Below are 21,546 nucleotides of genomic sequence, written 5' to 3' on the forward strand. Positions count from 1 at the left end.
TTATTATTTATTTAACAAAGTCTTCATCAGTTTTTGAGCCATGGAAGTGTCATTTTGATATAGCTTAAAATATAATTATTTACAGTTCATTTGTGTTACTGTCATATTATTGTTTTTTTATTATTATTATCTTACATTTAATAGAGGCTTTAAAAAAAGAAAAGAAAAATTACTGAACAAAAATAAATAAATAAATAAATAAATAAATAAAAGTCCACTTCCAATGGCACAATTACTTGAAAATCTTGTCAATGACATGAAATGCTCGTTGCTGAAGGACTTGTCGACGATAACAAAGATGAGAAGAAAAAGATGCATCATGACAATAATACTGTATATATATAAGCTGTTAATAATCTAAAATACGCTGTTTCCATAAAGATACATGACATGTAAAAGAATCCTAAACTAACTAAATTTGAGAAATTTACAGCAGAGTAATTTCCAAAAAAGTAGCTAATACTTCAGTATTTTTCATTCATTTTTTGTCATTTTTCTCATATTGTTTAATTATACATATTAATCTTTGATTATTGAATATGTTTGATACACCTTTACATAACTGTAAGTAGTACAAATATTAAAATATTTGGTCAAAAGTTTGGTCTGTTATGTTACAGTTTGATACGTTTTTCATGTTGCACCTATCATCAGCTAAAACTTTATTAAAGTTGACTAAAATTATATTATATGCCGCTTTAGTCAGAATACATCTGGCTAAAATGAATGAATATGACAAAATATTCTCTAAAGACAAAAAAATTATGAGTAAAATAAAAATACATACAGTGTTAAAATTAACACTTTTTAATTCCCTCTTCTTTCATGGTCAAATATAATTTGACAAAAATGATGCTTACTATTTTAAATGTTTTTGCAGTGTTTATCTACATTAAACGACAGAAATATTCAACACAGGGCTGAAGATTTGCTTATGGATATTTATTTAAGTTATCTGATAGACGCCGCACGAGCAACGACAGCCAGACTTAATTAATATTCATGAGCTAGATCTTCGCCATAGTAGGATTCGTACTGCGGCGCATTCGGGCGCTGCGCTGTTACAGCACAAACGTGCGTGACTTTGACGCAGGGTGGAGCGGACGGGGCAGACTGTCCTTTGAACGTTTGGTACTGTTGCAAGGTACAGACGCAAGGAGGCACAGAAATGAGACAGCCGTTGAATAAGAGAAACATGATAAAGTTATTATGACGTCATACAGCTTTGAATGTTAATACTCATTGAGATATCTGGACCTGTCTGACAACAACATTTAAAAACAGATGTTTAAAACAGATCATTAAAAGATTAGGTTGTTGAAGGTGTGTCTGTGCCACCTACATGCAAGTTACAGTAACTTGCTTCACGAGACACAAGTCATTTTCATCATTCTTTTAAAGTAGAAAGAATTAATTAGTCAGTGAGCACTGCATTTGAGAAAGGAAGTAGAAAAAAAAAGCCAGTATTGTTATTGAATAGCCAGTATTGTCAGAATATTAATAATAACAATAACATTAGTTATAATATGTTAAAATAAATTAAATACAATTATTAAAAAAATAAATAATAATTGAGTAAATTCGTTCATGTAGGCAAAAACTTTAATTTATCACTTAAATAATTTATCTCGAATTCAAAATTCACCTCACCTAACCACAGATAATCTCGAAATTTATTTTCCTAGAAAGTTTATTATTTTTTTCGTTCGGAACTGACGTAATCCACACATAAACATGATGGGCGGGGCTTTGACAAGCGAGGCGGCCTCTGTGTCCTCTACGTCAACGACCTGCAAAGTAAGATTACGTGCTTCTTTTTATCTGGAAAATAACTTAAAGGTGCACTCAGTAATTTTTTTCCCCAATTAAAAAAAAGTTTTACTATGAAAGAGAAGATCAAATACTTATGGAAAATACACATCATTAGAGACTTGAATCAAACTGTAACAAATTATTATAAATACACACACACACACACACACACACACACACACACACACACACACACACACTGGTGGCCAAAAGTTTGGGATAATGTACAGATTTTGCTGTTTCGGAAGGAAATTGGTACTTTTATTCACCAAAGTGTCATTCAACTGATCACAAAGTATAGTCAGGACATTACTGATGTAAAATACAGCACCATCACTATTTGAAAAAAGTCATTTTTGATCAAATCTAGACAGCAGCCATCACTCCAAAACCTTATCCTTGAGTAATCATGATAAATTGCTCATTTGGTGCTAGAAAATCACTTGCCATTATATCAAACACAGCTGAAAGATATTTGGTTCATTAAATGAAGCTTAACATTGTCTTTGTGTTTGTTTTTGAGTTGTCACAGTATGCAATAGACTGGCTTGTCTTAAGGTCAATATTAGGTCAAAAATGACAAAGAAGAAACAGCTTTCTCTAGAAACTCGTCAGTCAATCATTGTTTTGAGGAATGAAGGTTATACAATGCTTGAAGATTTCATACAAAGATGTACACTACAGTCTTCAAACACAAAGGACAACTGACTCTAACAAGGACAGAAAGAGATGTGGAAGACCAGATGTACAACTAAACAAGAGGATAAGTACATCAGAGTCTCTAGTTTGAGAAATAGACACCTCACATGTCCTCAGCTGACAGCTTCATTGAATTCTACCCGCTCAACACCAGTTTCATGTACAACAGGAAAGAGAAGACTCAGGGGTGCAGGCCTTATGGGAAGAATTGTAAAGAAAAAGACACTTTTGAAACAGAAAAACAAAAAGAAAAGGTTAGAGTGGGCAAAGAAACACAGACATTGGACAACAGATAATTGGAAAAGAGTGTTCTGGATCTTAACCCCATTGAGCTTTTGTGGGATCAGCTAGATTGTAAGGTGTGTGAGAAGTGCCCGACAAGACAGCCACATCTATGGCAAGTGCTACAGGAAGTGTGGGGTGAAATGTCACCTGAGTATCTGGACAAACTGACAGCTAGAATGCCAAGGATCTGCAAAGCTGTCATTGCTGCACGTGGAGGATTTTTTGATGAGAACTCTTTGAAGTAGTTTAAATTGTAATAGTAATTTTTCATGTTATTAATGTCCTGACTATACATTGTGATCAGTTGAATGCCACTTTGGTGAATAAAAGTACCAATTTCTTTCCATAAGAGCAAAATCTGTACATTATTCCAAACTTTTGGTCGCCAGTATATATCTAAAACAAGCAAGACCTCAGAATTTAAAATTAGCAAAGCCCGCTGAAGGAACATCTTTTGAAATAGCTTGATGGCTGTCAAAAACAACTATTTATTTTGTTGTTTAATTTATTCATTCAGTTTTAACCACTGTTTACAGTTTTAGTTTTTAAAGGAGTATTTTTTATGTATGCTTTAGTATACTTTAACTCGTTCGTAATTCATCTATTGGGACTATGTACAGTATGTATATAACAGTAGGCCTATACATACGTCTATCTCGCAGAGGTATTAAATTATATTATCATTTTTAATCATAATTTAAAATTACAGTTTACTTTCAGTTAATTTGTTGCTTTATGTCTGAAATCTCTTTCTCAGACCAAGAAATATGCAGTTGTGATCATACCTCGAGGAGTTGATAACATGGGTAAATCTGAGTCAAAAGGCAGTGTATTCATGCAGTAAATAAATACAATTAAGCCTTTTCTTTTTCCTCTGATATGTTGATGTCTTTTCCAGTGGCAATAAACCTGATTGTGCAGCATATTCAGGACATCCTGAATGGTGACATCTGCAAATGGCAGTGGGGATCTGTGAATGGACACGCCCATGGGTGGAGTCTAAAGAGTGGTGTGGCCGAACAAGACGAGAACTCTAGCGGAGGCAACAACCTCCCAAACCTCCTGAAACAACCGCTGCTGGAGCCCAGCACATGACCATATTAACACACACACAAACACGAGTCATGTAGTTGAAACTTGAAATTTTCTGCATGCTTCCAACCTGCATCTCTCTCTCAGGTTAAAGGAATAGTTCGCCCAAAAATTTTATTTCTGCTGTTTACGCATCACTTATGTCGTTCCAAACACGTATGACTGACTTGCTTCCAAAGGGAACAAAGGAAGAAGTTTAGCAGATTGTCTGAGCTTCACTCCTCCAAACAATGAAAGTGGATGGGGACCAGGTGCTGTCAAGCATCATAAATAGTCCATGAAACTTGTGCAGAATGTGCACTATATGCAAGTCTATATTCTAAAAATACAATTACTTATTGTGAGAAACAGACTGTTTTTTAAGTCATTATTCACTGAAAATCTTATGGATTTTGAATGACATGAGTACATGACAGAATTTTTGTAGGTGAACCACCCCTTCAACTTTACACAGATTTTAAGAATGCCTTTTTTTGCTTCTTATTCAATGTGACACATAACCTGTAGTCATTTCTCTCTCAGAAGAAAACTTTTAAATATTTAATGTCCTACTCTACCTATTGTCACTATGACTGAATATACAGTAGTTTATATTTATAATTAATCTGTATAATGTATTGCTTATCCTGTCTGAAATTGTGGTGTTTGTTACTGAATGTGAATGATTTAAAATATTGCTTCATTTGTAATCCATTTTCGCAATTTTTCCATATGCATAAAATTAAAGAACTTACTGTGTGATGTCTTACTGATTACTTGGATCCATGTTTACAAGGTACTGTAAGGTAATTTAAACAGTATCATAGTATTACTGAGGTACATATCTAAAAACATGGTAATAATAATAATAATAAAAACAGTTACAAAGAGAGCAGTTTTATTGGTTAAATATACAGGATGTTATAGGTTTAACAGGAAAGTAATTCCCAGGAGTTGGTTAGTCAACATCACAGGTGCCGCACAAACACGCACTGAAGAAAGCAGTCTTAGCTTTCCCTCTCCCATATGTGAATGACGACGTTATTTAGAAAAACCACAAGCACACTCACTCACTCACACACACACACACACTTTCTGACACCCAGTGATCACAGCATATTCAGTCCTTGTATATATATTATGGCTTGAAAATGTGTTTCCTCACAACCACCCTCTGCATGATTCGATATAATACATCACAGCTGTACACATACATTTATACATAACGTATCATACACATCCAAACTGACCCAGAAACATCCACACAAGCGTTCAAAACTGCCTATCTCCAGGCAAAGCTGAGCCCCGCCCCTCTCTATGACATCATAGTCCACTCCAGGAAATGGGTGAATCTCAAGAAATGCTGACGGAAATTTTCACGTCAAAAATCAAAAGAAAAAAATGCATAAAAAAAAATACAATAAAAATAAAAATACGCTATTATTATGACCATTAGAATTTTTTTCTTTGTGACATTATTTTAATATTTTCGTTACTGCCATACGAAAAAAAAAAAATCCTATTCTCATTCCTGTAATGCAAAAAAAAAAAAAAAAAAAAGAAAATCTTAATACTGTAACAGCAATGAAAATCATCCTGATTTGACAAATTTCATAAGATTAGCCTTACTAAAAAATTTAGTTCACAGCAGAATTTCTGTGTAAATCATTCATAAAAATAACAAAAATTTGTTTTTATGTAAACTGTTGCATTCAATTTGACAATGGGCCTCCAACATGAAATACGAACAGAACATATTTCTGTGATTCATTAGAGAAAAAAAAAACACCAGTATTTAATTAAATGTGACAAATTACGTAGGACACACGGACCAATTTCTGTGAGAATCGTTTGTAAAGAAAACATTATGTAAACTGTTGCATTCATTTCAACAAATTAACCAAGACTGGCCTTACAAACGATTTACGGATTTCACAGCCAAATTTCTGTGAATCGTTCATAAAAAAAAAACAAAAACATTATGTAAACTGTCGCATTCAATTTGACAAATTACGCAAGATTGAGCTAATTAATGATTTACAGGTTCACGAACCAATTTCTGAGTGAATCGTTCGTAAAACATTTTTTATGTAAACTGTCGCATTCAATTTGACAAATTATGCAAGACTGGGCTAATTAACGATTTACAGGTTCACGAACCAATTTTTGAGTGAATCGTTCGTAAAACATTTTTATGTAAACTGTCGCATTCAATTTGACAAATTACGCAAGATTGAGCTAATTAATGATTTACAGGTTCACAAACCAATTTCTGAGTGAATCATTCATAAATTTTTTATGTAAACTGTCGCATTCAATTTGACAAATTATGCAAGACTGGGCTAATTAACGATTTACAGATTCACGGACGAATTTCTGAGTGAATCGTTCGGAAAATTCATTTTTAAAGTAAACTGACGCTTTCAATTTGACAAATTACGCAAGACTGGACAAACTAATGATTTACAGGTTCACAGACGAATTTCTGAGTGAATCGTTTGTAAAAAAAACCCAAACATTTTTATGTAAACTGTCGCATTCAATTTGACAAATTACGCAAGACTGGGCTAATTAACGATTTACAGGTTCACGGACGAATTTCTGAGTGAATCGTTCGGAAAATTCATTTTTAAAGTAAACTGACGCTTTCAATTTGACAAATTACGCAAAACTGGACAAACTAACGATTTACAGGTTCACGGATGAATTTCTGAGTGAATCGTTGGGAAAATGTTTTTTTATGTAAACTGACGCTTTCAATTTGACAAATTATGCAAGACTGGGCTAATTAACGATTTACAGGTTCACGGATGAATTTCTGAGTGAATCGTTGGGAAAATGTTTTTTTATGTAAACTGACGCTTTCAATTTGACAAATTACGCAAGACTGGGCTAATTAACGATTTACAGGTTCACGGATGAATTTCTGAGTGAATTGTTGGGAAAATGTTTTTTATGTAAACTGTCGCATTCAATTTGACAAATTACGCAAGACTGGGCTAATTAACAATTTACAGGTTCACGAACCAATTTCTGAGTGAATCTTTCGTAAAACATTTTTTATGTAAACTGTCGCATTCAATTTGACAAATTACGCAAGACTGGGCTAATTAACGATTTACAGGTTCACGGATGAATTTCTGAGTGAATCGTTGGGAAAATGTTTTTTTATGTAAACTGACGCTTTCAATTTGACAAATTACGCAAGACTGGGCTAATTAACGATTTACAGGTTCACGAACCAATTTCTGAGTGAATCTTTCGTAAAAAACCCAAATATTTTTATGTAAACTGTCGCATTCAATTTGACAAATTATGCAAGACTGGGCTAATTAACGATTTACAGGTTCACGGATGAATTTCTGAGTGAATCGTTGGGAAAATGTTTTTTTATGTAAACTGACGCTTTCAATTTGACAAATTACGCAAGACTGGGCTAATTAACGATTTACAGGTTCACGAACCAATTTCTGAGTGAATCTTTCGTAAAACATTTTTTATGTAAACTGTCGCATTCAATTTGACAAATTACGCAAGACTGGGCTAATTAACAATTTACAGGTTCACGGACAAATTTCTGAGTGAATCATTCATAAAAATCATTTTTATGTAAACTGTCGCATTCAATTTCACAAATTACATAAGACTGGCCTAACTAACGATTTAAGGTTCACAGACGAATTTCTGAGTGAATCGTCCGTAAAAATTTTTATGTAAACTGTCGCTTTCAATTTGACAAATTAAACAAGACTGGGTTAATTAAGGATTTACAGGTTCACGGACAAATTTCTGAGTGAATCATTCATAAAAATTATTTTTATGTAAACTGTCGCATTCAATTTGACAAATTACGCAAGACTGGGTTAATTAACGATTTACAGGTTCACGGACAAATTTCTGAGTGAATCGTTCGTAAAAAAATGTATGTAAACTGTCACATTCAATTTGACAAATTACGTAAGACTGGCCTAACTAACAATTTACAGGTTCACGGAAGAATTTCTGAGTGAATCGTTTGTAAAAAAAACACACAAAAAAACATTTTTTATATAAACTGTCACATTCAATTCGACAAATAACGCAAGACTGGGCTAATTAACGATTTACAGATTCACAGACAAATTTCTTAGTGAATCATTCATAAAAATCATTTTTATGTAAACTGTCACTTTCAATTTGACAAATTACGTAAGACTGGCCTTACAAACGATTTACAGGTTCATGGTCGAATTTCAGTGTGAACTGTTTATAAAAAAATATTTTTATGTAAACTGTTGCATTCAATTGGACAAATTGCGTAAAACGGCCTTGCAAGTGGTTTATGGGTTCACGTCTGAACTTTGGTGTAAATTGTTTATAAAACTACTCTTGCATAAATTCACGTAAAAATTGTGTAAATGGCTTCATAAAACAATTTACACAAAAACTTGATCTGGTTGTGTTTTATGAATGAGGCCCAGCTTATTACAACAATTACAACAATTACTACCATGATGCATACTTACATTTTACTGTAAAAATACACTTGATTTTCTTAGTAATGAGAATGACATTTTTTGTGCATTACAGTAGGCAACTGACAATTAAGAAGGGGAGAAAATGCATTCAATTATCATAAAAATGATTTCACAATTCCAAAAATAGTAATGGTCCTAAAAACAGGCTTCATTTTTTTTGGGCCAAAATATAATTTCATATTATTTTCCACTTGACTTCAGTCTGAAATATGACTCGGAAATGTTCTCGAAAGTTTCTCGAGATTCACCCAAACGGGCTATTGGGCAACAGGGTAAACAAATATTCTGAGGGTTGCACATGGTGACACACAAAACAATAGATAATAAGCTGACATAAGAAACGAGTCCAATGTCCAGTTCATTCTTTAATTTTCGAATTAATATATTCCATATAGTCCATTTCTCACGGTCTCTGTCAAATCATTTAATTTTAACAGATCAGTGAATATTCCTTTATAATTGAGAAAGATTGCACAGTTGTCCACCGTTGTCCCATTCCAACAGTCTGAATGGTGACTGGTCGACCCAGTTGCACACTTCCAACTGGCAACACCAAATGGGCGAAAACGTCAACAGTTCAGTCTGAAAGGGCGAATGACCTTTGGAAGGCCAAATTAAACGTCCGAGTGGGACAAACAAAATGAACTCACTCCAACAGGCACAGTGTATTAATATCAAATGAACGAAGCCCTCTTAGAGTGTGTGTTGCACTATATACCCACACACACATAGAAAGTTGTGAGGATTTAGCTTTATTTTGTAGTGTTTGAGTCCTTTTACTCAATGTGTGTCCCACTATGTGTGTCCGAAAGTATCTGTAAATATTCTTTTATTTATACTGAGTTATGATTCCCCTCTTGAGTTTAAAACCAGTCAGGGAAAATACTGCCGGTGTTACAGTTTATTGGTGCAAATTGGAGCTCATGTTTCTTGGTTCAGTTCATTGAAATTCCAGAACCAGACTCTGAAACAGCGTAGCGTGGCTTCCCAAGGTTCTGCCGGAGGTTCAGATCTCACCATAAATTGTCTTTGAGGTTCTCGATTCGATGTTCTAGGTCTTCTCCTCTCGGTCTGTCTTGCGCCGCGAGATGTTTCGAGGTTTGATCTTGAGCGAAAGTTCCCATAATGCCTCCTCGGCTAGATGATCACTAAAGTCATTGAAGAACGAGACGATGTCTTCATTCCGCTTCAGTTCGTAGTGTCTACAAATGCAATTAAGATAAAAATTAATCACTGAACCAGTTATTTTATTAGCCAATAATGTCAGTGTTATGGATTGCCTTCTGACATACGAAATGCATGTTTATATACACAAATTTCAGAAGAAATTTGACTTATTTTATATAATCTAAAGGGCTGTATTTTATTGTTTTATAAAACAGATCCAAAATCTGACCGAATGAGTGAAGTTGTTTTATAACCTATATAAGCACACTCAGAATTCTATTTTACACCAAGTTGCTACATTTGTAGAATGATTTTTTAGAATGATGATCGTTACGTTGCTTGGCAACTATAAATGTCAAACAGTTAGGCTAAAAACTGATACTTGAAAGAATTGGTGCAAGCAATACATTGACCACTGTTGTCTTTTTATTATTATTTTCTATTGTCATCATTTTATAAAAGCAAACAACCAGTCAAGAATGGGTGTTGCAATGCTTTTACCTCAGACTCTCATGGCTTATTGCTTCATTCTACAAACCAAAAGATGTTTGAACTATAACACTGAAATCTGCAGCAGACTATTGGACTGCTGCTTCAAATCATGCATCAAATCACAGTGCTTTAAGCCAGTGGATTACTCACATTTGCTGGAATCGTCTCATACTGTCCAGAATGTTGAACTGCTGCCAACGTTTGGAGAAATTTACTTTCCCATCAATAAAATCTGGGTTTCCCAGATGAACAAACGTTAGATCCTGTAGAATCAAACCCCTGACAGGGAAGAAAAACATTATAAGCTTATTTAACATAGGATGAAACTTCAATTATCTTACATTTGAAAACTGTGATTAGTGGTCAGCCAATTTGGGTTTTTCTATGACAGATGGCGGTTTCAAAAGAGCAGGGTAGCCGATTACTAAAACAATGAAAAAAATATATAATACACAATGTATAAATATATATATATATATATATAAATAAAATATATAATACACAATGTATAAATATATATATATATATATATATATATATATATATATATATATATATATATATATATATATATATATCGATATATATGATCGATATATATATATATATATATATATATATATATATATATATATATATAGATATAGATATAGATATATATACACACACACACACACACACACACACACACACACACGCACACAGAATACATACTGTCAATCGATTACATTTTTTAATCTAATTAATATAGATTAATTAATCGAATTATTTGCAGTTAATCACATATAATCAATATTTGCTGAGAAATGTTCCCAACTGGTTTTCAGTGTCAAAAACGTCACACTTTTAGGACATTGTGTCAGGTTAAAAGTAGTTGAAACTTTGAAAATCACTAGATCTCTAAATTTCTGTTGTGCTTCATTCAGCTCTCAAGAACCTGTCCTTTGTGAGAGGCTCTCATTCTGTGGCTGCGCTGCTTGTCAGGTTTGTCGAGGTGCGCTCAACTGCCCCCTGCTGATGTGGCTCGTGAAAACATGTACTTCAAGCTGAACAGACGGTAGGAAAATACTGTATGTACTTTTATTACGGAATTAACATATGTGTCAGGGGACATGATTCATATTTATATACTGTATATATATATATATATATATATATATATATATATATATATATTAGATTAGAGGTGGAAAATTTAACACATTAAATTCTGTGATTAATAGTTGACTATTTAACGTGTTAAATGTACACTAACCGTTTTTGTTTTACTTCCTGACACTTCACTAATGTTTTCCCCAATTCTTGTGGCTAAAACTGGCATATATAAATTTCCAGGAGGTACACGCTCAACTCGACTGCACATCCTAGCACAGAATCTGATTGTGTGTAGCAGTGCATGCTTATTCATTACACACAACGCATGTCACAGGCATAACAAACACAGGAGCAGATATACTGTATGGAGAATGGAGACTTAACCCGCAAGTGGTGTGCCATGTGTGGGAGATTTATTGGCAAGCTGTTGTATCTCCAAAAACACTTACTCTGTCATCTGAACCAGTGTCAAAAAGGAAACCGCGTTAGAAAGACCCAGCGTATGCACAAAAGACACTGAACGGCAACCAGGAAAATAATAGTTTTTAGAGATTTTTACATTTCAGCATTAAATATGTTTTATATCTGTATGTATAGTGTCTAATAATTTATTGCCAATGAACACTTAAGTTACTCTTGCCAATAAAGCTTGATATTAATTGAATCTGCCATTTGATCCTATTATTCCCTCTTCTAAATTAACTCTATCTGTAAAAAACCTGAAAATTTTAACATGTACATATAGTATTTAAATAATTAAAATCAATTATGACCAACCAATTTCTTGCAAGTTCTTTGAGACAAAGTATAAAGTTTGGAATAATGTACAGATTTTGCTCTTATGGAAAGAAATTGGTACTTTAATTCACCAAAGTGGCATTCAACTGATCACAATGTATAGTCAGGACATTAATAACATGAAAAATTACTATTACAATTTGAACTTAAACTACTTCAAAGAATTCTCATCAAAAAATCCTCCACGTGCAGCGATGACAGCTTTGCAGATCTTTGGCATTCCAGCTGTCAGTTTGTCCAGATACTCAGGTGACATTTCACCCCACACTTCCTGTAGCACTTGCCATAGATGTGACTGTCTTGTGACTTGTTAGAGCCAGTTGTCCTTTGTGTTTGAAGACTGTAGTGTACACCTTTGTATGAAATCTCAAGCATTGTATAGCCTTCATTCCTCAAAACAATGATTGACTGATGAGTTTCTAGAGAAAGCTGTTTCTTTTTTGCCATTTTTGACCTAATATTGACTTTAAGACATGCCAGTCTATTGCATACTGTGACAACTCAAAAACAAACACAAAGACAATGTTAAGCTTCATTTAATGAACCAAATATCTTTCAGCTGTGTTTGATATAATGGCAAATGATTTTGTAATACAAAATTAGCAATTTAGCATGATTTCTCAAGGATAAGGTGTTGGAGTGATGGCTGCTGTCTAGATTTGATCAAAATCTTTTTTTGACTTTTTCAAATAGTGATGGTGCTGTTTTTTTACATCAGTAATGTCCTGACTATACTTTGTGATCAGCTGAATGCCACTTTAGTGAATTAAAGTACCAGTTTCCTTCCGAAACAGCAAAATCTGTACATTATTCCAAACTTTTGGCCACCCAGTGTATTTATGATTATATTTTTTAAATGTTTGTTGTCATGTATCATGTACAATGATTAATCGCGATTAATCACAGAAAACTGTGCGATTATAAATGTCGCACTCACATATAGGCATATAATACACAAACACTCACAGGTAAGGAATACACGGAGGTTCGACTTCTGCTAATGCCGCTCTGTACGCTCGGAAAGATGACGAACTGTCAATCAAAGTGCAGTACTCCTCCAATCCCTTTAAGAAGGAGATAGAGGGGATATTATATATACACACAAGTGCATATACAGTGCATCTGGAAAGTATTCACAGTGCTTCACTTTTTCCACATTTTGTTATGTTACAGCCTTATTCCAAAATGGATTAAATTCATTATTTTCCTCAAAATACTACAAACAATACCCCATAATGACAACGTGAAAGAAGTTTGTTTGAAATCTTTGCAAATGTATTAAAAATGTCCTCCGAGACAGGATTGTATCGAGGCACAGAACTGGGGAAGGGTACAGAAACATTTCTGCAGCATTAAAGGTCCCAATGAGCACAGTGGCCTCCATCATCCGTAAATGGAAGAAGTTTGGAACCAGCAGGACTCTTCCTAGAGCTGGCCGCCCGGCCAAACTGAGCGATCGGGGGAGAAGGGCTTTAGTCAGGGAGGTGAGCAAGAACCCGATGGTCACTCTGACAGAGCTCCAGCATTTCTCTGTGGAGAGAGGAGAACCTTCCAGAAGAACAACCATCTCTGCAGCACTCCACCAATCAGGCCTGTATGGTAGAGTGGCCAGATGGAAGCCACTCCTCAGTAAAAGGCACATGACAGCCCGTCTGAAGTTTGCCAAAAGCCACCTGAAGGACTCTCAGACCATGAGAAACAAAGATTGAACTCTTTGGCCTGAATGGCAAGGGTCACGTCTGGAGGAAACCAGGCACCGCTCATCACCTGGCCAATACCATCCCTACAGTGAAGCATGGTGGTGGCAGCATCATGCTGTGGGGATGTTTTGCAGCGGCAGGAACTGGGAGACTAGTCAGGATCGAGGGAAAGATGAATGCAGCAATGTACAGAGACATCCTTGATGAAAACCTGCTCCAGAGCGCTCTGGACCTCAGACTGGGGCGAAGGTTCATCTTCCAACAGGACAACGACCCTAAGCACACAGCCAAGATAACAAAGGAGTGGCTCCGGGACAACTCTGTGAATGTCCTTGAGTGGCCCAGCCAGAGTCCAGACTTGAACCCAATTGAACATCTCTGGAGAGATCTGAAAATGGCTGTGCACCGACGCTCCCCATCCAACTTGATGGAGCTTGAGAGGTCCTGCAAAGAAGAATGGGAGAAACTGCCCAAAAATAGGTATGCCAAGCTTGTAGCATCATACTCAAAAAGACTTGAGGCTGTAATTGGTGCCAAAGGTGCTTCAACAAAGTATTGAGCAAAAGCTGTGAATACTTATGTACATGTGATTTTTTTTTCATTTTTTATTTTTAATAAATTTGCAAAGATTTCAACAAACTTCTTTCACGTTGTCATTATGGGGTATTGTTTGTAGAATTTTGAGGAAAATAATGAATTTAATCCATTTTGGAATAAGGCTGTAACATAACAAAATGTGGAAAAAGTGAAGTGCTGTGAATACTTTCCGGATGCACTGTATATGGATACATATTTTTATTTTTCATATGATCCGTTTGTATTTAACCATTTCTAGGTGGTTGCTTTGGCAGAGAGAGAGAGACACTATACAAACTTGGTTACAGTTGGTGTGACTGACCTCAGATGTCTGTTTTTGCCATTCCAGTCGTCTGATTGGCGCAGAGTCCAATGCAGAGAGAATCGCCAAATAAGAGTTGAAGTTATTGAGCTTCCGCAAGTGCTACAAGGGAGATAAAAACATCAAACCACTCCGCTTAATGTTCAAAATCATCAGTCAAAGATAAACTGTTCATAAACTGCGATTTACCTTCATGATTTTGATGAATTTGAGCAGTAGTTTCTCTCGGTCTTGAGCTTTCTCCTGCTGGATGATTATAGAGCGCACCCTTGTGGACAGAGGAGTTACAGTTAACATGCAGCATGGGTCATATGTAGGGCATAATGTATAACGCCGGGTTCACACATCTTTCTTGAACGGGGCGTGAGCGGCCATGTTGGACGTTGACATTGGCTGCGTCTCTTCTGTGAGAAACAACCGCCTATGCGCAGAAAATAAAGTTATCTATGGGGTCCTACGACAAATCTTTTCTTTAATAAGGTCATAATAAGCTGAGGTTTTTGCTGCTTCAGGAAAAACAGCCGGCAGTCACGTGCACTTCATCTTTATCAGCACACTTGGTTGTGATTGGTTAATGTTGTGTCTAAACTGTACACCTATTTACACAGAATGGCAAAAGATCCGGCAGTTTGTTAATTGTTTCCTTTATTAAGTTATTTTATTTTTTAAAGTTTACTTGCATGCAGACATAAATTGCAATGTATTATAGGTTCGGTTTGAATAAATTTGATTTGCTTTTGTGTCTTTTCTATAAACTCCTGATTATTTTAGTGTTGTACTGCACCCAGAGCCGCTGAGCTCAGCGAGAGCCGCACGGCAAAAATAGGCTCAACGCTGAAATGATACGCTCACTGCCGCATCTGAGACGCCTCTGGTGCGCGTCACCTCACGACTCACGCTTGCAGTGGGAACGGGTGTAATCTGTTAATATGGGCGGTGAAATGAAAATATGTCGCTCACGCCCCGCTCACGGAGGATGTGTGAACCCGGCGTAAGGCATGAGTAGTGTATAGGGTCTAACGTGTAGGTAGTCTTGTGACAATCAGGATAAAGTCTGGTCAATATTGCAGCTTATATTGAACCAATTCGTTTTGCAATTTACTATTTCTTTCTTCTCCCTTTTCACATTCTAGTGTCAGCAGAAAGCTTTTTCAGCACCAATGCAACAAAATAATGAGCAAAGCCACGCATTGTGTAATTATTGCTTTATTCACCTATTTTTTTTCCATTCTTGTGCAGCCACATATAATGGTGGGAAATGTAAATCTGGCAGGTTTTATCATTATTCTTCTAAAAGAGTACAAAATGCACAAAAACTAAAATGCAAAGTCAAAACCCTTAAGTAAAACTGAATTATTACAAATAACAATTTGCTTCTGCAATTATTCTTAAATCGACATGCCTCCAACTCGTAAAGTGGGGACTCAACGAGAATCCAGTTTCACACTCAGTAATTACGACTTTGTGGTGGCATTCATGTGCGGTCAACTCATAAATACGATCATTCCGATATGACCTGAACACACCATTATTCTGGCCAAGAATGGCCCACTTAGGAAGCAAAATGTAGAGTGACCAATCACAGTTTGCTAAATTTGAAATCGGATAAAACTCTTATTTTCAATGCAAAAACAAACCTCTCTAAATACAGAAACTAGGCTTTGTTCACATGGCATCTTTAGGACTGACTGATCACTGAACTGAACACTGTCATTTTTGTAAAGTGACAAAATCTGACCCATTTGTATTCAGACACAGTTCCAGAAAATACTATGTCACATCTTGAATGGCGAAAAACCACAAAATCCGATCTGACCATTCAGACTGAGATGCAAAAATGTGATTTCAATCAGATTTCAAATTCAAACCACCCTAAGTATTTTCCTTGTTCAGACTACAAAAAACAAAGTATTTAAGCCGGGTGGGCAACAAAAATAAACCGCTTGTCTGCACAAGGCCTTAGTATGTTTTTGGAAGCACTGAATTGCAGCAATCTGGGAACTTGATTTTGTTTCTAAGCGAACTAAAGAGGGCATATGGGGAACATCTGTTGGGTCGAGAGGGTGTAGAGTGCATCATGTATTGTATTTATGTACCAGTAGCTCATGTTGTTAAAGTGCTCTGTAAACTGCGTCAGATTTGAACTTTTCTCTTCATTCTGTTCCTTTGCCCAAAGCAACACCTCAGGAATCTGGAAAGAGAGATTTACATTTACATTTATGCATTTGGCAGACGCTTTTATCCAAAGCGACTTACAGTGCACCTATTACAGGGACAATCCCCCTGGAGCAACCTGGAGTTAAATGCCTTGCTCAAGGACACAATGGTGGTGGCTGTGGGGATTGAACCAGCAACCTTCTGATTACCAGTTATGTGCTTTAGCCCACTATGCCACCACCACTCCAAGAGATGGAGTGACTAATAATAATGATGGGGTAATTTCAGGTATTACTTGGCACTTTTACGGCCCCAGACAAAATCTCAAAGCACATATTTCTATGATAAGGTTCTAAAAAATATTGTATGGAGAAGTTAAGCATAAACAGACTGTGTGTCTTACCTCGATCTTGTAGAAAAGTTCTGCGTCCAACAACGTCAGCTGATCGGCGATCTCATGACTGCGGAAATCGTGCAACGTGCCGGGCCTTTGAAGACATTAAATAGAGATTAACAAACAATACATGCAGACACAAACTATCCTAATGAGTGCTGAACTTTGATCTTCACCTGGCAGAGACGCCTCGTGCGGCAAGCGGTTTGAGCGTGTGCATGTTTCGCAGGAGTCTCCTCTGCTCCAATTTGTCTAGAATGTTCTTCCGCAGAACCCTCGCAAGACTCAGTTCTCCATTACAAACCAGCCGGAAAACAAGATCCATCAACTTTCTCAGGATGTCTTCCGTCAACTCCACAAGACTGATGCATACACACGGAATAAAACAAAACAAATAAATGCAAACAGATACACACAAGTAGTTGGAAAGGCTGATTCATTTTAGTGAATCAGCTGGCTCAGATAGTTCATTTCAATGAACCGAATCACTACATTTTGTTCAAAGCTTGTAGCGTAGCTAACTACTTCAAAAGAGTTTTAAAGAAGTTTTCCCAACACTGTAACACACACATTTTGTACATTGAAACAAACATGTTTATGAGTCAATGACGTGTCACAATATCTTTTGTCCGGATCTATCAAATTATACAAAAACACAATATAAATGCAATTCACACAATCAATTGCTTGAAAACACCTCTATGATAGACAGGTTTTCAATTTCTGAGTTCAAAGACATTTTGATATTTTTTTCCTGGGGTTTAAAGTAAAAAAAGTTTAAATGGTGTAACCATACGGAGACAGTAAATCAAATAAACAAACAAATAAATAAATGGAAAAAATAAATGTGGGCACGAGTAATTTAGAGTAATCTTTTATTATTATTTCTTAAAATCAGCAGTGAAACTTTTTTTTTAGTCCAAAAAATCTGCATCTGAGACCATCAACCCGCGCATCTTATCACGTGGCTTGTTGAGCGCGTTGCCACGGAGACATAGCGCATGTGGAGGCTTCACGCCATCCACCATGGCAACCACGCTCAACTCACCATGTGCCCAATCGAGAACGAACCACATTATAGCGACCACGAGGAGGTTACCCCATGTGACTCTACCCTCCCTAGCAACCGGACCAATTTGGTTGCTTAGGAGACCTGGCTGCAGTCACTCAGCACGCCCTGGGATTCGAACTAGCGAACTCCAGGGGTGGTAGCCAGCGTCTTTTACCACTGAGCTACCCAGGCCCCCTTTTTATCCACCAATTTAAAGTCAGGTGGTTTAACCAACATGCAGGTAGCCATTCTGTTGTCATGTGACAAACATAAAAATAAAAATAAGAAGACCACTTTAGACCCTCATGACTGTGTAAAGCTTTCAAAAAATATCTCATTTTTATGAAAAGGCACTTTTTTCAGGTCAACTGAAGTAACTTTATTTGGCATAAGTAGTTTGGAATAATAAATGGAAAAAATATATTATTATTTCTTAAAATAAGCAGTGAAACTTTTTGTTTTAAACTATTAATCAGATCATTTTTACATATATACAACATTTTATGGAAAGGCTAATTTTATTCAGGTCAAATGGAGAAATCCAAAAAATACTGACATTCGTGACTCAAAAATTTGTAATATATATATATTTTTTTTACCTTGAAAAATATGTTTGAAAACATTTTGAAATTAATTAATACCTTGTGTACACTCATGTATTCAAGGAGCAAGGGAAGTGTTTTAATACCTTTTACTTGATGGTCACACCACTTGACATTTTTAAAGTCACCAAGTAAATTTTTTTTAGAAAATGATTTAAATATTTGTTAAAAAATTATAGGGTGAGTGGCAAAATATCAGTATCGGTCAAAAAAATTCATATTGGTACATTAATTTTTTTGGCCGATACCAATACTGATATTTTGCCACTCACCTTACATTGTCATCGGATCACTGTTTTACTTAGGATACTACTATTATGTACAGAGAGGTACAAAAGCTTTTTTACTGTTCTAACAATAAATAAAACATTTTTATAGGCCAAAATTTGTGGAGAGCCTACAATGAAAGATAAATAGAAGATAAACATATTTAAAAATACACCAAAAATAGATATCAAAATATCAAACATCAAAAATGATGATTGATAAGATTTTTTCTTATTTGTACTTCTAAAATATTTTTGCACTTCCGTTTTTCCAGTTCAAAACAACAGAAATCACATTTTACACATTACGCACTGTATATCATAGAACATTAAAAATGTATGCTATGCATATGTTAAGCAATTCAACGGAAAGGTCAACAACATAATGGAAAAATACAAGTTTTAACCAAAGAAACAAAACCCCCTTTTAAATTCTGTATTATACTGGTATAAGGCATAATGGTGTCCAGACCGCTAGAGGGCGCCGCTTGCTCACACAGTGCTGACATCAATCTTATTTTCATTTCTTATTTCAGTTCATTTAATTCAATCAATCATGCAGCATTAATGGATGTCATACCAATGTCTCAGAATACAAAATCTGCTGTTTTCAAAGCGTTTTGGATGGTTTCCCCTCATCATGTAGCCTACAGCTAAGGGTCGCTTTCACAACTGTCACGTACGTTTATGGTAGTTTTTCCACATTAACGCGAGAACGAGAGAGAATAAAAAATATTACATGTTCTTAGGAGTGCCAACCCTTCTACATATTGTGGCTATTGTTATTTCTGGACTCTGCATTTAAAATTCAGTTTTTACAAAGTGTGTTACTAATTATAAATAAACCATTGGTTTTTCATATCTGCGTTTTCATGCTTATAATGATATGCTGATGGTTTGAATTTGGTCGATAATTGGCTGATAAATATCAGCAGCCGATACATCGATGCATCCCTAAAAATGTATAAAATCAAACATGGACATAAAGATGACATTTCTAAGAACTTGACATGTGTTTAAAACTAGATTTCATTTCTCATTTTAAACATCTCATCAAACCTTATTTATCAAGGACCCATTTACTCACCAGAGTTCATCCACGACTCTCACCAACACGAAGAACGTGTTTTTACTAACGCGCTTCTTAAAAGTATCTGGACTGTGACAGAAACGCGTATATGTGCACAGGAGTTAAGGAAAACAAACATGCACAGAATGACAATACTAACAGATTAAAATCTCTCTCCACTCATGTGGATTCAAGGATATCTGTAGTGTAATTTTTTAATGAGGTCCTCCGGCGTTATGAACGTTCTGTAGGTGGTGAGAAAAGCCTCGCAGTACAACACCAAATCTAAAACACAAACAGACATATGATTAAAATGTACTCAGAAAAGCAGCAAACCTCCATCAAACACACACAGGAATAAATTAATCAGACCTTGTACTGAAAAAAGATAAAGGCAAATTAAAGGTGCTATATGTAATATTTTTACTGTACTAAATCATAAAATGACCATAATATGTCATTAGAGAATTAGGAAACATGCTAAACTGAAATACTGGCTTATAACAATGCTACTGCCAGGGGTAGCTCAGTGGCAAAGACGCTGGCTACCACCCCTGGAGTTCGCTAGTTCGAATCCCAGGGTGTGCTGAGTGACTCCAGCCAGGTCTCCTAAGCAACCAAATTGGCCCGGTTGCTTGGGATGGTAGAGTCACATGGGGTAACCTCCTCGTGGTCGCTATAATGTGGTTCGTTCTTAGTGGGGCGCGTGGTGAGTTGAGTGTAATTGCCACAGTGGATGGTGTGAAGCCTCCACACCCGCTATGTCTCCATGGCAACGTGCTCAACAAGCCATGTGATAAGATGCGCGGGTTGACGGTCTCAGACGCGGAGGCAACTGGGATTCATGCACCGCCACCCGGACTGAGGCGAGTCACTACACGACCACGAGGACTTAAAAAGCACATGGGGAATTGGGCATTCCAAATTGGGAGAAAAGGGAAAAAATCAATTGTAAAAAACAATGCTACAGCCAGTATATTCTACTTTGAAGTTTCCATTCCGGGCCAGAATTTCTGTTTATGTTTTGGCCTGTGTGGTCCCGCCCACTGCCCACACACCAATAGTATTTCGACACCGCTGGGTTGCCAGACTAATAGTGCTGCAGCCATGGAAGCCAGCGAACGAACTGGATCAGAGATAACAGATTCCACCTGACCTAAAAAGCCTCGCCATCCGTCTAAAAACCACCATGACCAGAGGCGTAGTAAAACAAGGATAAATATTGGAGATGCCTTTGGAAGATGGAGACAGCTTAAAGCCCAGAAATTCTTTCAAACGGATGCTGAGTTGGCTAATTTGCATGTCAACATTCTGGCAACCCGCATGAGCTTTGAGTCTGGGGCGGGGCAGACAACTCTCCAATATTTTGAATTTGGACTGCAGTACCCATTTCAAACGCTTGTTGTCAATCTTACATATAGCACCTTTAACACAGACTGTCACACTGCGAAACAACAACTTATAAGAGGTGAT

At 36.2% G+C, this 21,546-nt stretch overlaps 1 protein-coding gene and 1 long non-coding RNA gene across 2 annotated transcripts in view; one reads left to right on the forward strand and one right to left on the reverse strand.

The window, feature by feature from the left end:
• The first annotated feature begins 4,691 nt into the window (after nt 1-4,691).
• On the forward strand, nt 4,692-7,634 carry LOC127431147 (uncharacterized). The gene is made up of 3 exons (XR_007895534.1): nt 4,692-6,017; nt 6,453-7,099; nt 7,214-7,634. It is a non-coding gene; the product is annotated as an uncharacterized LOC127431147 (long non-coding RNA).
• A 7-nt stretch (nt 7,635-7,641) lies between these two features.
• LOC127431146 (rap guanine nucleotide exchange factor 1-like) overlaps nt 7,642-21,546 on the reverse strand; it is an 84,071-nt gene continuing 70,166 nt past the window's right edge. Inside the window, exons 18-27 of the mRNA XM_051681425.1 lie at nt 20,270-20,358; nt 20,092-20,180; nt 17,262-17,447; nt 17,095-17,179; nt 16,631-16,725; nt 14,724-14,802; nt 14,535-14,636; nt 12,903-13,000; nt 10,194-10,322; nt 7,642-9,586 (exon numbers count right to left, since the gene is read on the reverse strand). Of these exons, the coding sequence (XP_051537385.1) occupies nt 9,436-9,586; nt 10,194-10,322; nt 12,903-13,000; nt 14,535-14,636; nt 14,724-14,802; nt 16,631-16,725; nt 17,095-17,179; nt 17,262-17,447; nt 20,092-20,180; nt 20,270-20,358 (1,103 nt within the window). The 3' untranslated portion in view covers nt 7,642-9,435. The remainder of the gene's footprint in view (nt 9,587-10,193; nt 10,323-12,902; nt 13,001-14,534; nt 14,637-14,723; nt 14,803-16,630; nt 16,726-17,094; nt 17,180-17,261; nt 17,448-20,091; nt 20,181-20,269; nt 20,359-21,546) is intronic.

This window comes from Myxocyprinus asiaticus, chromosome 40, assembly GCF_019703515.2.
Source record: "Myxocyprinus asiaticus isolate MX2 ecotype Aquarium Trade chromosome 40, UBuf_Myxa_2, whole genome shotgun sequence".
Lineage (NCBI taxonomy): Eukaryota > Metazoa > Chordata > Actinopteri > Cypriniformes > Catostomidae > Myxocyprinus > Myxocyprinus asiaticus.